The sequence below is a fragment of the Curcuma longa genome, chromosome 1, assembly GCF_044706935.1.
Source record: "Curcuma longa cultivar G26 ecotype Majalengka, Jawa Barat chromosome 1, ITB_CL_G26_1.1, whole genome shotgun sequence".
NCBI lineage: Eukaryota > Viridiplantae > Streptophyta > Magnoliopsida > Zingiberales > Zingiberaceae > Curcuma > Curcuma longa.
Window position 1 is genome coordinate 22,318,700 of NC_133861.1, and position 14,549 is coordinate 22,333,248.

The following is a 14,549-nucleotide window of genomic DNA, read 5'->3' on the forward strand; positions in this document are numbered from 1 at the left end:
AGATAATAAATACATAATTGTATATGTATTTATTACTATTCTGATCCTTCTTCTGATTCTGAGTTCGGGAGCGAGCCAGTTCGGGAGCCTATGCCTATGAGTTGAGTACTCTCACGGCAGGGGCCAGGTACGGAAAGATCTCCAGGTACGGTTTAGGGATAAGCAGCAGGCGGCAGTCGAGCTCCACTGGCCGGGGCGCCTGTATGAACTTGTTCATATTTATATTTCTAAAAGAGCATATATTGTATATTTTAGAACCTTTCATATTTTAATTTCTACATACAATATTGATATATTAATAGAATTTTATAATTTCCCATTAATCCTTTACATGTGTTTTTTTTTAAGAAATAAAGATGTTTCTGTAATTTTATATATTTAATTTTCATTTTTTTTCTGAATAAGGTAATATATATTACATCAATGAACCTTTTATCTTTTCAAATAAAGAGAATATAAATACTTTACTTCTTCTTTCTTTTCCTCTCTTCCTCTTAATGAATCTTCTCGTATTCCATCCAAACATAATGTAAGGAACCAATCAAACAAACTAAATAAATTGTATTGGTAAGAAGAATTAGGGAAGATAATTTTTTTCAAATTCAATGGTGGATTTGATATCGATCCAAATGAAGGAGAATATAAATATATTTTTTAAATTTGATTAAATAATCCAGTAATTAAATATGAAAATTTTCAATTATGAATTTGAGAGTGGGTCTGATAAAATCTCGTGCATATCCCATCCGAGTGATGTTATTTTTTAAAATTCAAGACCGTTGGGGTTGATTTTTAAATATGTTGTGTTGGAATTTAAAAAACAGCACAATGAATATTTTATATCGTGGAGGTTTAAATAATAAATATTAGCATATAAACGAATAAAAGTATTTTCTAAAAATAGACAGAATTGAGGCGGAAAAAACACTATACGGTAGTATTGTTGTCTCCTTTCGAAGGTTTATATGCGTACACGTCTCCGTTAAAAAAAGCCGTGGTGCTCTTCTGCCACTGCCGACTGCCACTTTTCATCCACCAGCTTCGATTCGACGTCGCCTCACTCTTCCTTCTCATTGGCTTCAGTGGAAAAAAAAGTTCTGGGACCCACCTCTTTTAGCGTCTTCCACGTAGAATTGCAGTGTGGGTACAGACGAAGGGTAGCTATTGTGCTGCCGTGCAAATAAAGCCCGCAATGGAACGCATCTCCTCCGCCACAATTCAGATACCGAGCGGGTCCCACCGGAATCCTTCTCCTCCTCCTCTTCCTATTTAAGGCCAGTCTCGTCTCCGGCGAACCCAACCCTTTCTTCTTCCCCCTCTTCTCCTGCTGCAAAGGTTGGAACCGCCAACCTAGCGGCCCCCCCACCCCGGCCCCACAAGTATGAGGGGGAGTAAATCACGATGAATGCGGGATTGGCCAGGGCATAGTGGCTCGAGGAATTGGAAACATGACACATTTTGATGTTATCTCATGTGCGCCATGAGCCTCGAACCGCATACCTTCAACTGCAAGCAGCCCTGACCAGCTGCTCCCGCCCGTGGGGGCCTTCCCCCTCTTCTCCTGACCCAGAGAGTGAGAGAGAGAGAGAGAGAGAGAGAGAGAGAGAGAGAGGTTGCTACGCATGGAATCCCTCATCGGCGCTAAGCCGGATCTCGCCCTGCAACGTCCCGTTCCTCTATCGAGGTTTTCGAATCCAGTCTCCGGAACGGGAGTATTCCCCGTCCCCCGCAGAATCATCGGCGGTTCCAAGCTTCGGGCTGTGCCGGTGAAGAAATCGGAGAGTGGGTGCGAGGTCGAGGGATCCGGTAGGACCTCTCCCCGGCTGTTGGAGAAGGCTGCATCTGGTTTCGCCGCCGCCGCCGCGGCGGCAGCCGTGATATGCGCCTGCGGGTGCGACGCGCCGGCCCTCGCCGAGTCTCTCACCGTCGCCTTCCCTGTTTCTCGAGCGCGCGAGGCAAGTGTGGATCTGACTACTGATGCTACTGTCGACTGGTTTAGGGAATCCGCAATTCTAGTTTCAAATGGCATTGGCATACTATATCTTTGTTTACTATGGTTGATACATAAAATGCATCCGCGAATTCGCCTGAGAGTTGTCTTCTTTTAGTGAATGGATGATTAGAGTGCTGATGATTCCAATGATTTCGTTCACACCTAAATGAAACCTTGCTCTGTTTTACAAATGGTGATTTTTTTTGCCAATCCCCAGGTGAACACAGTGCAGAGAACGTTGGTGGAGGCTTGGGGCTTGATTCGTGAAACCTTCATTGATCCTACGTTTAACCATCAAGGTATTGTTTTCTCCCAAACGAGATAACTTTAGGCTCTTCTTCATATCTTGGGTTCATTTCTGAAAGGGTACTCCCTTTCAACTATTATAAATCTTCCTTGTGCAATTGTGCAACTCTGAAAAAAATTTCACCAGCTTCTTAATTTGGCATTACTATTACACTATACTGAGTTTCAATGAATTGGAACAATGATATTTCTATAATGATAAAGCTCCAGAAGTCACATTTTCTGATTAATTTCCCATGTTGTACTGATAGTTGTCATTAGTATCCCTTTTACAAGTTTCTACTTATCAGTATACCCATAATAGAGTGTATGCTACATTTCTTACATAATAACTCCACTTGTGCTAAAACCTTACATGCAAATGACTTGAGATTGTTTACTTATCTAAGTGTGTTCTTGTATAGATTGGGACTTGAAGTTGCAACAAACTATGGTCGAAATGTTTCCGCTTAAGTCAGAAGATGCAGCATACAGTAAAATCAGTGGAATGCTTGCAACTCTTGGTGATCCTTTTACTAGAATTATCAGCCCAAAGGTAACTGATATTTTTCTTTTGTCTGTAACTTGTATAGATGATTGCATTTATGTGTGATTCTCTACCCCAAAGAGGATGCCCTAAATCATAAACCAAACTCAATGTTTACTTGATCTATATATTTTCATACACCCCATGAACTAAAATGATTTTTTTCTATGCTAATCAGTCATGAAATTGACTGTTTCAGCACACACATGGTTGTGCCTTTTTTCTTTTGTGCAGCAATTTTGATTCCATAACTCTTCTGTGTTCATCGTAACAGTTGACTGGAAGCTATCTTGGTTATGTCATTTTACAATATCTGATTATTTCCCAAACTCTTTATCATGCAGGAATATCAGAGTTTCAGAATAGGAAGCGATGGAAATTTGCAAGGAGTTGGCTTATTTATAAATGTTGAACCAAAATCTGGAAACTTGGTAGTGGAATCTTTGCCATGTTTGTTTTTCGTTTTATTGATATGTTTCTGTAAAATTTTACTATTCATATTGGTCAAAGGTTTTATAAGATAATATCAGGTATGTCATATTAATATGTCATTGCTAAATATTACGAGTGCTGTCAGATTGTTTGTGTTTGTGAAAATATTTAAATGGCAGGTCGATATAGGGAACGAACTGAATCCTTATGCAATTATTAAAAAAATTTACATGAAAATTTTAAACATTCCATATTTCGTAGGTTGTTTTGTCTTGCATTGATGGAAGCCCTGCTGACCGAGCTGGTATTCATGAAGGAGATGAGCTAATTGAGATTGATGGTAAGATTATACAGAACTTTTCTCAGCTTGAGATATCAATTTCAGAATATTAGCTTCAAACAGAGCTAATTGATAGTGAGATACAATAATTAAAAAAAAAACAAATTATCATCACTGGGTATCTATAGTGAAATAGATTCACTAATAATGATGTTTTGAAAAAAATCAAACATATTTATGATCACAAAGAAAGGGGCATTATGTTTCTGCTGACAACTATTGTTATATCATACAGATTCTTTTCATTTTGGTCTACATTTGATTCTTTGCTTATTTATGTTGATTCCTATGCCTACTGGTCTTCATACTGTTTGGAAATTAACACTTCACTTGATTTATCAACTAGAATAAGAAAACAGTATTTCACTTGATGTAAGGTCCTATATATCTGATAGATATATTGTTTTTAATGAAGATATGGATTTCTAGTGTATGATGATTTATATTTGCTTTATGATGTTCAAATTTATTTGCATAAGCCTGCACCTACTAGTCACATTTCAATTCTACTATATTAGGAACAATTTTACGATGAAGCTTCAAGTCCTACATGACAAATATTGTATAAATTGCATTAATGTTTTTCTTGGTTAATCTCATCAAACCTCTGTTTATCCTCAATTTAGGAGAGCAGCTCACGGGGTTAGATAGTGAAGCAGCAGCTCGCAAGCTTCGAGGGCGTGTTGGTACGACTGTCAGAGTGAAGCTTCTTACTGTAATGCCTCTGTTGTATCTTTGTTTCCTCAGTTTGTGATTTAGTAGATAATGAAATTTTAATAGCAAGACAGCTTGGAGGCCCAATTCACATAAGCTTAGAGGCAAATGGTTTGTTAGGTCACCTATACTCATTTATGCAACATCTTAATTACTATGCAATTCATTCTTAAGGATTATTCCTTAAATCACTTGCTACTCAATGATCTGTGGTTTGTTTATTGTTCAAACTTGGTTAGTATCTTTTTTACCAAATCATGCGAGTACTTTCTGCATAATGTAGTTGTATCTTTTTGAACTTTCAGAGGACTCTTCTTCACTTTGTAATACCATTTCAAATACAGATTAGAGTTTCAAAATCTGATGCCATAATCTAATTTTTCAGGGAGAACAAAGTGGAAGTGAACTGAGAGAGGTATTTCTTCCTTATTTCTCTAGATTATTAAGATATGTTTGTAGCATATTTCTGTATCTGGTTGTTCCTTAAGTCTAATTGCAGCTTTATGGTTGGGATTCAAGGTACAACTATCTCGCGAGGTCATTAAGCTATCTCCCCTTTCTAGTACAATCATAAGACACAAATCAAACGATGGCTATGAGTCCAAGACTGGATATGTTAGGCTCTCTGCATTCTCCCAGGTGTGGCATACAAGTTTTAATTTGTTACAGACAAACCTATTTGTAGTTTTAATTTGTTACAATTGGGAAATGTCTTTCTGGAACATTGTTGATTAGAATGCTGCTGCTGAAATGGAGAATGTTATCCAACAAATGGAAGATGAAGGAGTCCAGTCATACATACTCGACTTGCGGAACAACCCGGTCGGTGATCATCCTTACTTGTCATTTATCTTACTAGAACTTTAAAATTAAACCTCTCAAAATCCCAACTTCAATGACTTTTCACAGGGGGGATTGGTAAAAGCAGGATTAGATGTCGCACAAATATGGCTAGATGGTGACGAAACTCTTGTAAACACTATTGATCGCGAAGGAAATATGTTGCCCATCAATATGGTCAATGGGCACGCTTTAACACATGATCCACTTGTGGTGCTTGTAAGCTTCTCTATTAATTTCAAAGTAGTCATGAAGTTTCCTCTCGATATACAGTCAGTAGTACAAATCATATATAGCTCTTTTATCATTGTAGAAGGGAACAATTCGGGTCTTCATTCCTAAGACATGCTATACCACTTTGTCGATGCAGGTTAACGAAGGGAGCGCGAGCGCAAGTGAAATTCTCGCGGGAGCATTACATGATAATGGGCGTGCAGTTCTTGTGGGGCATAGAACATTTGGGAAAGGAAAAATTCAGGTACTACTTTTATCTTTTTGTAGCATGAAAGATGAGATTGAGACAGTTTGTTAGATAACTAACTTTGGTGAGCTACCTTTTCTCGACGCAGAGTGTGACTGAACTGAACGACGGATCAGCTCTTTTCATCACGGTCGCCAAGTACTTGTCCCCGGCACTGCACGACATCGATCAGGTTGGCATATATCCTGATGTGCAGTGCACGCCTGATGCACTAACATCCTCGTTAGCATCTTTTTTGAGAGATAACAATACAGCCTCCACTCTGGAGTCCGATTCTTGCATCATGGTAGCAGAACACGAACTTGAAGTCCAGAAACTCAAGGGGACTGCTTCATGAGAGTCCATTTACCATAAGCAAATGTTGCAAGCCACTGAGTGGTCATATAGTGTATATAGTTATTGTATTATGTTAATTCTATATAAATTTAGGCTTCATTTGTATTTTGTTATATATATATATATAATGTTTGGTGCAATTTAAAAAAATATGATTCCTAAAATATTTTTTTTTTCTTTTGAGCAATAGAATATATTGAGATACCTTTGACTACATTTTTTAGGAAAATAATTTTATTTGAGAAAGAATATAATATTTATAAATCATAGACTCATTGGCATAGCAGGTTGATCAAATTGGGCCTTTGCCCAACTCATTAGCAGGCCCATTAACTGTGAATTTTATACGATGTGAATAATCATTATCTTACTTTTTTTCATGATTTAGTAAGACTTAATATTTTTTACTATAGTATTACTATGCGGATTTTAAGGAAGGATATATTATACGTAATTATTTTATAAAGTTAGGTTCATACTATTTACATTATTATCTAAGCTTATAAAATAGCCCTACAAAAACTCATCAATACCTTTTTTTTTTCAAAACAAAAATACCTAATTTGAATCCTTATTCTTCTACCAATCCAACCTTGGATCACTACCCGAGATTTTAAGTAAATTCAAACTAAATTTGAGCTGCTCTTACATATATCATATAATTATTTGAAATTCCAAATTTGATTATTTAAATACTTCAATCTGATTTAATCATGTTAGAGGCACTCACTAGTGGTGTATTATTAGATGCTCATTGCCCTGATTGGTTGCCTCCAACACCTTTGAACAGTTGAAATCTATCACCAGAGAAAAAACAAGTACTCACTTAAACCCACCTACGACACTCTAATGGTCTTTGCATAGTGCCCAAACCAATAATTGTTCCAAAATTATTCAAGAAGGGCCACTGATCAGCATCACTGAGTGGCCCATTTGTTGGATGATTGGATTTAATAAAACTCTCTCTCTCTCTCTCTCTCTCTCTCTCTCTAACAAGATGTTTCCCTTTGTACGCACCAGAACAATATGGTAAGCACAAGCAAGCAAGAGCATATGATGGCCGACAGGCAAGTCAGGACGCAACCACACTCCTTTACTTTGCCTTGAAGCTTAAAAAGCATGAAACCCTGAAGTTCTAACAATGGTGGTTGGGACTTAAACAGCACTTAGATGAACTTTTCTGGGTGGAAACTGAAGCAGCTCTGCGTCCACTGTTAGGATTTCAAATGATGGCCGACCGAGTTCACTAACCCACATAATTAAGTACAATATGACACCTTTTACACAGTAGCATTTTCATCATTAGAACTGCCTAGTTCAACTGTGGCATCCTATTTAAATTGGTGTGCCTTTTTATCAGACCAATCATTTCAACGGCCATGCTGGAGAATTAATTATATCAAGAATTAAGTAGCCATACATGTGTTGTTTCATAACTAATCAAATACATCTATCTGCTCAAACATTATTGAGATGACGATTAGTACAGTCCTAACCATGACTATTTAGCATCTATTACTGTGGCACGTAGACTCATGGCTGGCATATTCCCAAATGACAGTGATGCATATATATCTTGTCACTTTCATAGTAAGAAAAAAAAACACTTAATGGGCCTTAATTAAGACAAAAACGCTTTCGGTCATCGGCATAAAAAAGAAAGGATTAAGCTTTTGACGTTAGTGTAGATTATTGAAACACAACCGCTCCTACTACATAAAAGAAAGTTAAAGTAATAGGTGTAAAAGAGGATATCACGGGATTTCAGGCTGAAATCCAGAGACAGATTATAATATTTAGCGATTGAAAACAAAAGGACAGGTTGGTGATACACTCCAAAGATTTAATTAAACAGAGTCATTACCTTACCTTGCTGTCATTTAATTATAGAACTCAATTTCTTATAAGACGAATTATAAAAGGGTATGAATCATCATCTCTGCAACAAATGCAGATTGATCATATATGACTGAACTAGATCTCTGTCAGGTACTCAAATTACCAACCGTATCACACAAAGCAAACATATGTATATACAGGTTGTGCTGATTTGTCGACCTGTACAAAAAATTCTAACTAGTATCACTTTAGTGGCCAGTTTGACACACATGATCCTAGTTAGAGATGTCAAATGGGTTAGACCTGATCTTGGCTGTGGTCGACACTGAGCCTGGCATAACCCGGTAATAAAGATGTCCATTCCTGGACAGTATCCTACCAGTAAACCCCTTTTAGCACCTCTACCTGCTGCTCTAAGTTTTTCATTTACAGGAAGGTGAACTGGGTTGTGAATGTATCATGTGCCTCTAGTTTGCCCCTTTCTTAGTTAGTTACGTTATCCATGTATCCCCTAGCAAACCTCACTTGTTAATTTATCAAACTTAATTTTCATCATGCAACTTGGCATTCTAAATTGTCACTTAATTCGATAAGCAATATCCAAGTCTCTAGGATTTATTCTCAGGTAAAAGTTGATACTTCCAGAAGATAATAATGCAGTGGGATCAATGAATGGTCGTATGTAATTTTGTAAAATATTAAGTTAAAATGCTAAAGGTAAAAGAGGAAATTGAATTTTTCTTACCAGTTGCTGTTGCTGATCGCTTGCCCTTGAAAACTGGAGCTGTCTTTACCTTGAACTTGAAGGGAGTGCAGAAACGAGACTGTCATTTTCTCCGACTTGAACGTACGAGTAAACGGGGTCATATCGTATCATATCAGATCGTTCCACTCTTCCACTGCTCTATATAAGCAAACGAAACATAGAAGGAATTAGACAGGAAGCTACAGCTGCTGCTACAACAAGAGTAAGCATTGAGTGAGATGTGGAAACAGAGACCATTGAGGCAAACAATCAAACACAACACCTGCAGCTCATGATGTGTAGGCTGATCCAAATTCAAATGGACGATGAGGTGGCGCTGGATCTGGACCGGATCAGGGCGGTTCGTGTCCTGGGCCGTGGAGCAATGGGCACGGTCTTCCTCGTCAGTGCTGCCACCGGCGACCGCCTCCCCCCGCTCTTCGCCCTCAAGGTGTTCGACAAGCGCTCCGCTACCAAGCCCCACGCCCTGCGCCGCGCCCGCTGGGAGCTCTCCCTCCTCTCCCGCCTCTCCGCCGCTCCCCGTGACCACCCCTACCCCCACCCGTTCCTCCCCACCCTCCTCGGCTGCGTCGAGACGCCGGACCTCCTCGCTTGGGCGATCCCCTTCTGCTCCGGCGGCGACCTCCACGCGCTCCGCCGTTCCCTTTCTCCTTCCGACGAGGAGGCGTTCTCCCCGGCGGCGATCCGCTTCTACCTCTCCGAGATCGTCGTCGGCCTCGCCCACCTCCACTCCATCCGAGTTGCCTACCGCGACCTCAAGCCAGAGAACATCCTCCTCCGTTCCTCCGGCCACATTATGCTCGCCGATTTCGACCTGTCCCGCCACCTCCCTCCCAGATCCATCACTCCCTCCTCCCCTCCTCCTCCACTTCCCTCCGACAACATCCGCCGTCCCCGACGGAAGCTCACTCGCGTGTTCTCCCTCGGCGCCGCGGACAACCAGATCAAGCAAGCAAGATTGGCCAGAGTCTCCCCGGCGGGTCGCCGTAGGACGAGCTCCTCGTCCATCTCGCATTCCGACGGGGACGAGCGGTCCTTCTCGTTCGTCGGGACGGACGAGTACGTGGCGCCAGAGGTGGTGCGCGGCCAAGGGCACGGCTTCGCGGTGGATTGGTGGGCACTGGGGATCCTGGCGTACGAGTTGGCGTACGGGCGGACGCCCTTCCGGGGGCGGAACCGAAAGGAGACGTTCCGCAACGTCCTCACGCGGCCGCCTCTGTTCCCCGGCCGGCGGCGCACGGATCTCACCGACCTCATAGAGCGGCTCCTGGTCAAGGATCCGGAGCGGCGGCTAGGGTTCACTGGCGGTGCGGAGGAGGTGAAGGGGCACCCTTTCTTCCATGGAGTTAAATGGGAGCTTCTCCCGGAGGTGGCGCGGCCTCCTTTCATGGCGCCGGCGATCGACGAGGAAGAGGAAGTGGAGCAGGAGAGAGCGATGGGATTCGACGTGCGCGATTACTTTAAAGGGCTCCGGCAACGAGAGCCAGCGGTGCCGCCGCCAAGGTCGTCGGAGTCGTGGGAAGACTTCTGACGGCGCCTCGAGTCGTAACTTTGAATATTTTTTTTACCCTTTTAGGATAATCTAAATAAATGGCTTAGCCAGAATAAAACCGGAGTGCGAGGGTCAATTAGTAATTTACCATCTTTCTGTACAAATAATAAAAATGACTAAAAACTAAAATAAAATTAGTTCAACTAAACACTCTGTAGACATGTTATTGCTTTGTGATATTCTCAGCATGATTCAAATCAATTGGGATTAAGCACTAAACTTTCATTCATAAATAAAACGGTTGGAAATGTGAATGGAAATAAAAAAATTGAAAGGAGGGAAAGACTCTCATATGGAGGAGTTTTAATTCCATATTGGTAGTTGAGGAGCAACTTGATTAGTTTATATTGTATCGCAAGTATTGATGTTGTGAACAAATACATGGGGAGACATGTGTAGGTGCGTAAGGGATGCAAATCTAGGGTCTGAATTATACTACCCACAAGATAACTTGTGTGCGAGTGTGACCTGCGCGCGTCAAATATCGGACAGTTATTACTGATCATTTCGACACTGGGCACTCGCCAATCGACTCGGCAATTGACTCTCGGCCACTCGTCTCAGCAATCGGCTCTCGGCTCGACATTCGAGCTCTCACCACTCGGCTCTCTCTGACAAAGATAGTCAACAAAAACAACCTTTCATTTATCCCGATCTCATATCCTCGATGAGTGTAACGGATCTTAAACAGTCGAAACTATAATTCATGATTTATTTGTCTGCTATCTATCAGTGGTTCGAACAGATAACATGTCGAACAATGAACCTTCTTCATAACAGATCTCGTGTTCCGAAGACGTAATTATAATAATAAAATGGCAACATGGCACACAGAGAGCCTGGCGGACGAAGCCAAAGGGACAGTTTAGGCGTCGTCGTCCATGGAATTTTATAATTTAGAGTGACCAACGAGCATCGCATGTTCCTTCCTCGTTCCTCCCTTGCGTTCTATTCCCATCCCGGACCCCGGTGCGGCAGGAGGTCCCGGAGAAATCAGCATACATTTTAGGGGAGAATTATTGTCGCTGTTATTGATCCGGTTCGGTTGAGTTCGAGCTATGGGCCGACTTCTTGACGACTCGAGATAGGTCATCACAAACAGGTCGATTGAGTCATCTCTAGTTGGGTGCTTCACTCCTCGTAAGTTTGCTCACGTCCACAGAATGTGAGCAAACAACTCCCCCACTCGCCGGTCCACCCAGCCGGGTAGCCCTTCGGGCTCAGTTCAAGTCGGGCCATGATTAAGCAACCCCGCCCCCGCAGACCAAACTCTGAGTCCTAAGGCGAAAGCTAAGGCGAAGGCGAAGTTGTGGCTCTGTAACATGTTACTTGCGTACCTCATCAGTCGCGCCGGCGATGTGGACGGAGTGGAGAATGACAGCGCGAGACAAGCCTCAGTCTAGGCTACGATGGCAGCTTCATCTTCGCAGGTCTTGTTTGTTGCGTTGTGGTGACGTGCAGTACAGTGTTGGTCACGAGCAAGGCAAGGGGTGGAAGATGAAGTGGACGTGGTAGCACACCAACCAACCGCCGTCGCATGGCTTGTTTCATAGACATCTCTATCGCCCGCCCTGTTTTTTCCTGCCACAATCAAGCAGCAGCAGCAGTTACTCGGCCTCTTCCTTTGTCCTTTAACAAGTTCGCCCTTGCCATTGTTTGAATGTTAATGGAATCTCTGTAAAATGCATCATCCTGCAGAACACTGTCTGCATTCACTTCAATACAAATTCTCATAAAACAAATCCTCCCTTTCAATGATGCCAGTTGTTCGATGTTGAGGGCTTACCAGTCCCGTTATAGGTTCTTCCAAGCATGGCAGAAGTCCAAAGTTACAAATGGAAATTATCCAAATAGTGGACGAACAATCATGATGTGAACATGCGATTGGGTGAAAGAAATTGAGAAGCTTAAGCATTACAATTATGCATTTGACAGATTCACAAGAGTATATAGTTTGATAGCTCGGACCATTTAAAATTATGGGCAATCCAAAGGAGTGATCTTGTGAACTTCTCACTTTGGAATTCAGATAAGGAAATATGACTGTAACCAATTATTTCTCTTCACAGAGAATCTGTCTTCAATTTTCCTGTAAATTAGTAGGTTTCATAAGCATGCCTTGTTATCCTGATTGTAATTTACAATAACTATCTATTTTCTATTTTCAGACTACTAACCCTGAAATGGGAGCTTGCTTCCACATACATTGGCAAAACAAAACTCTTGAGAATGCTTTTAGCTAACCATTTACTTTCTTGAGCATTTGCTAGTTAACAATATCACTTTTGCCTGTCTTAACATAGGTGGAACTGAGAAGAAACAAAAGGAATTGGATGAAAATGAAATGAAATATGGTTGTTTATGTAAAAGGAAGATGAGAAGAGGAAGGAACTTAATTGCTTCCAAATCCTCCATTTTATTTACACGCAAACAAGGTGGAAGTAGAGGGCAAGAAAATTTGGGTCCAACAAGCACAACAGCATGATAATAATAACTTCAAGTCATCAAAACTATTAAACAAACACAGATTCTGGCATCCCCCTATCTGGACTCACTTCAATATACAAATTCTTGCACAGTTAAACCTCCCCATAGAGATGTGACTTGACCATGTAAGGGATTTACCAATCCAATATAGATTCTTCCAAGAAAGACAATATGACAGGAGACAATGGATCTTCAACCAAACAGGGAAAAATTAATCCAGTGAGCTGAGCAATAATGATGAGGCATATGATGGCATGAGGATGAGAGTATGTGATTGGCAGAAGCAATCAAGACTAAAGAGGCTCAGATATTTATATATACATTGAACAGATTGACAAGAGTATATATTTTGATCCCTTGGACCAACTTTCTTGTATGACCCAGCCCAAATAAATTGTGAAGGAAAAGTTTTGTGGTTTGCTGGTGTAAATTATCGATGATCCAACGGGATTGGCCTGTTCTCTTTGTGATTAGGAAAACCTATTTCTCTTTACAGAGAAAATCTCTCTCATTTGCTTGTGGAGTAGGTTTCACGAATGCACACTACCTTGATCAACTTATGCAACAACTATCGATTCGATTCTCTAACGAACCCTTAAGACTGCCCCTTTTAGTTAGTCATTGCATGTTTTTCTACTTGAGAAATTTCTAATTCACATATGATTCTTATTTTGTGCTTATTTGGGTGGAAATGAGAAGCAAAAGTTTCAAACAACATATGTAGGCGGTATGCGATCAATCCATTGTATAACTGCATAAGCAGTAAGCAAGGACATATGCAATTGGTTCTAAGAATGTTACAAAATATTTATATTTGTAAAAATAACTAACATACATGTACCAAATTTCATCTATGACACACACACACACACATGCCAATCAACAATGGAAAATACAAGAAATATGATAATCAAAATAAATTTGCATTTAAAATAGATCACGCGCGCGCACACACACACACACCAATCAACAATGAAAAATACAAGAAATATGATAATCAATATAAATTTTCATTTAAAATAGATTACACACACACACACACATAATACAAGAAATATGATAATCAATATAAATTTGCATTTAAAATAGATCGCATGCGCACACACACATGCCAATCAACAATGGAAAATACAAGAAATATGATAATCAATATAAATTTGCATTTACAATAGATCGTATAGAAGTATTTATACATATCTAAAGTGTTTATTGCTCACAAAATAAGTGTTTTAACACTTTTTCAAGCAACTAATTAGAGTCTAATAATATTTCAAATCAATTTGCTACATTCTAAATTGGTTCGAATGAACCAAATAAGATTTTTTTTTTTTTTTTTAACTGGCCTTGTAGTCATGTAGATTGCAGATGTCATATGTTGTTGCTATGCAGTAGTGTTCAAAACCTAGGTCATTGCATAAGCAGCATATGTGGGGGAGTTCTTAAAACAATGATGAGAAGAAAGGAAAGCAATTGGAGAAAATTAAAATGAAATCCACTGTTTACTTAGAGGAAGAGAAGAAGGAAGGTAATTCCTTCCAAGTCCTCCATTTTATTCAGCATAAATTGGCGAGAAATGAAGGAAAGAAAATTTGGCTCTAATAATCTATAAGTCCAGCTTAAATGCAATTCTACTTACTTCCCTTTGATTCTGTCAAAGCAAATAGGATGAGTAAAAATTACTGGAAATAAGATAAATTAATTCCATTCTTTTTTCCCACTTCCAAACTTCTTCCTTTCCCCCCTAGTTCAGTGCCTCCAAATAGACATAGAATGAGAGTAGAACTAAAGAATAAGTAAGGAGCATAACGATGGTATACACACGGAATACATTGAAAAAATATATGAAAAACTCACTGATCTCGGAAGCATAGGTCTAAAAACTTATTCCAAGCAAATTAACTTATCCCAGCTTCAGATGAAACCATTGTACAAATTCA

At 40.2% G+C, this 14,549-nt stretch overlaps 2 protein-coding genes across 2 annotated transcripts; both read left to right on the forward strand.

Moving 5' to 3' along the window:
* The first annotated feature begins 1,559 nt into the window (after positions 1–1,559).
* Positions 1,560–6,071, forward strand: LOC141837458 (carboxyl-terminal-processing peptidase 3, chloroplastic-like). Its single transcript, XM_074724857.1, has 12 exons — positions 1,560–1,955; positions 2,211–2,292; positions 2,704–2,834; positions 3,170–3,256; positions 3,519–3,597; positions 4,224–4,312; positions 4,697–4,726; positions 4,831–4,950; positions 5,047–5,133; positions 5,221–5,370; positions 5,522–5,629; positions 5,721–6,071. Exons 1-12 carry the CDS (start codon positions 1,623–1,625, stop codon positions 5,967–5,969), a joined length of 1,545 nt encoding a protein of 514 aa, XP_074580958.1. The 5' UTR covers positions 1,560–1,622; the 3' UTR covers positions 5,970–6,071.
* A 2,728-nt stretch (positions 6,072–8,799) lies between these two features.
* On the forward strand, positions 8,800–10,197 carry LOC141847004 (serine/threonine-protein kinase UCN-like). Its single transcript, XM_074735007.1, has one exon. The coding sequence runs from the start codon at positions 8,845–8,847 to the stop codon at positions 10,102–10,104; it is 1,260 nt and encodes a 419-aa protein (XP_074591108.1). The 5' UTR covers positions 8,800–8,844; the 3' UTR covers positions 10,105–10,197.
* Positions 10,198–14,549: the final 4,352 nt, after the last annotated feature.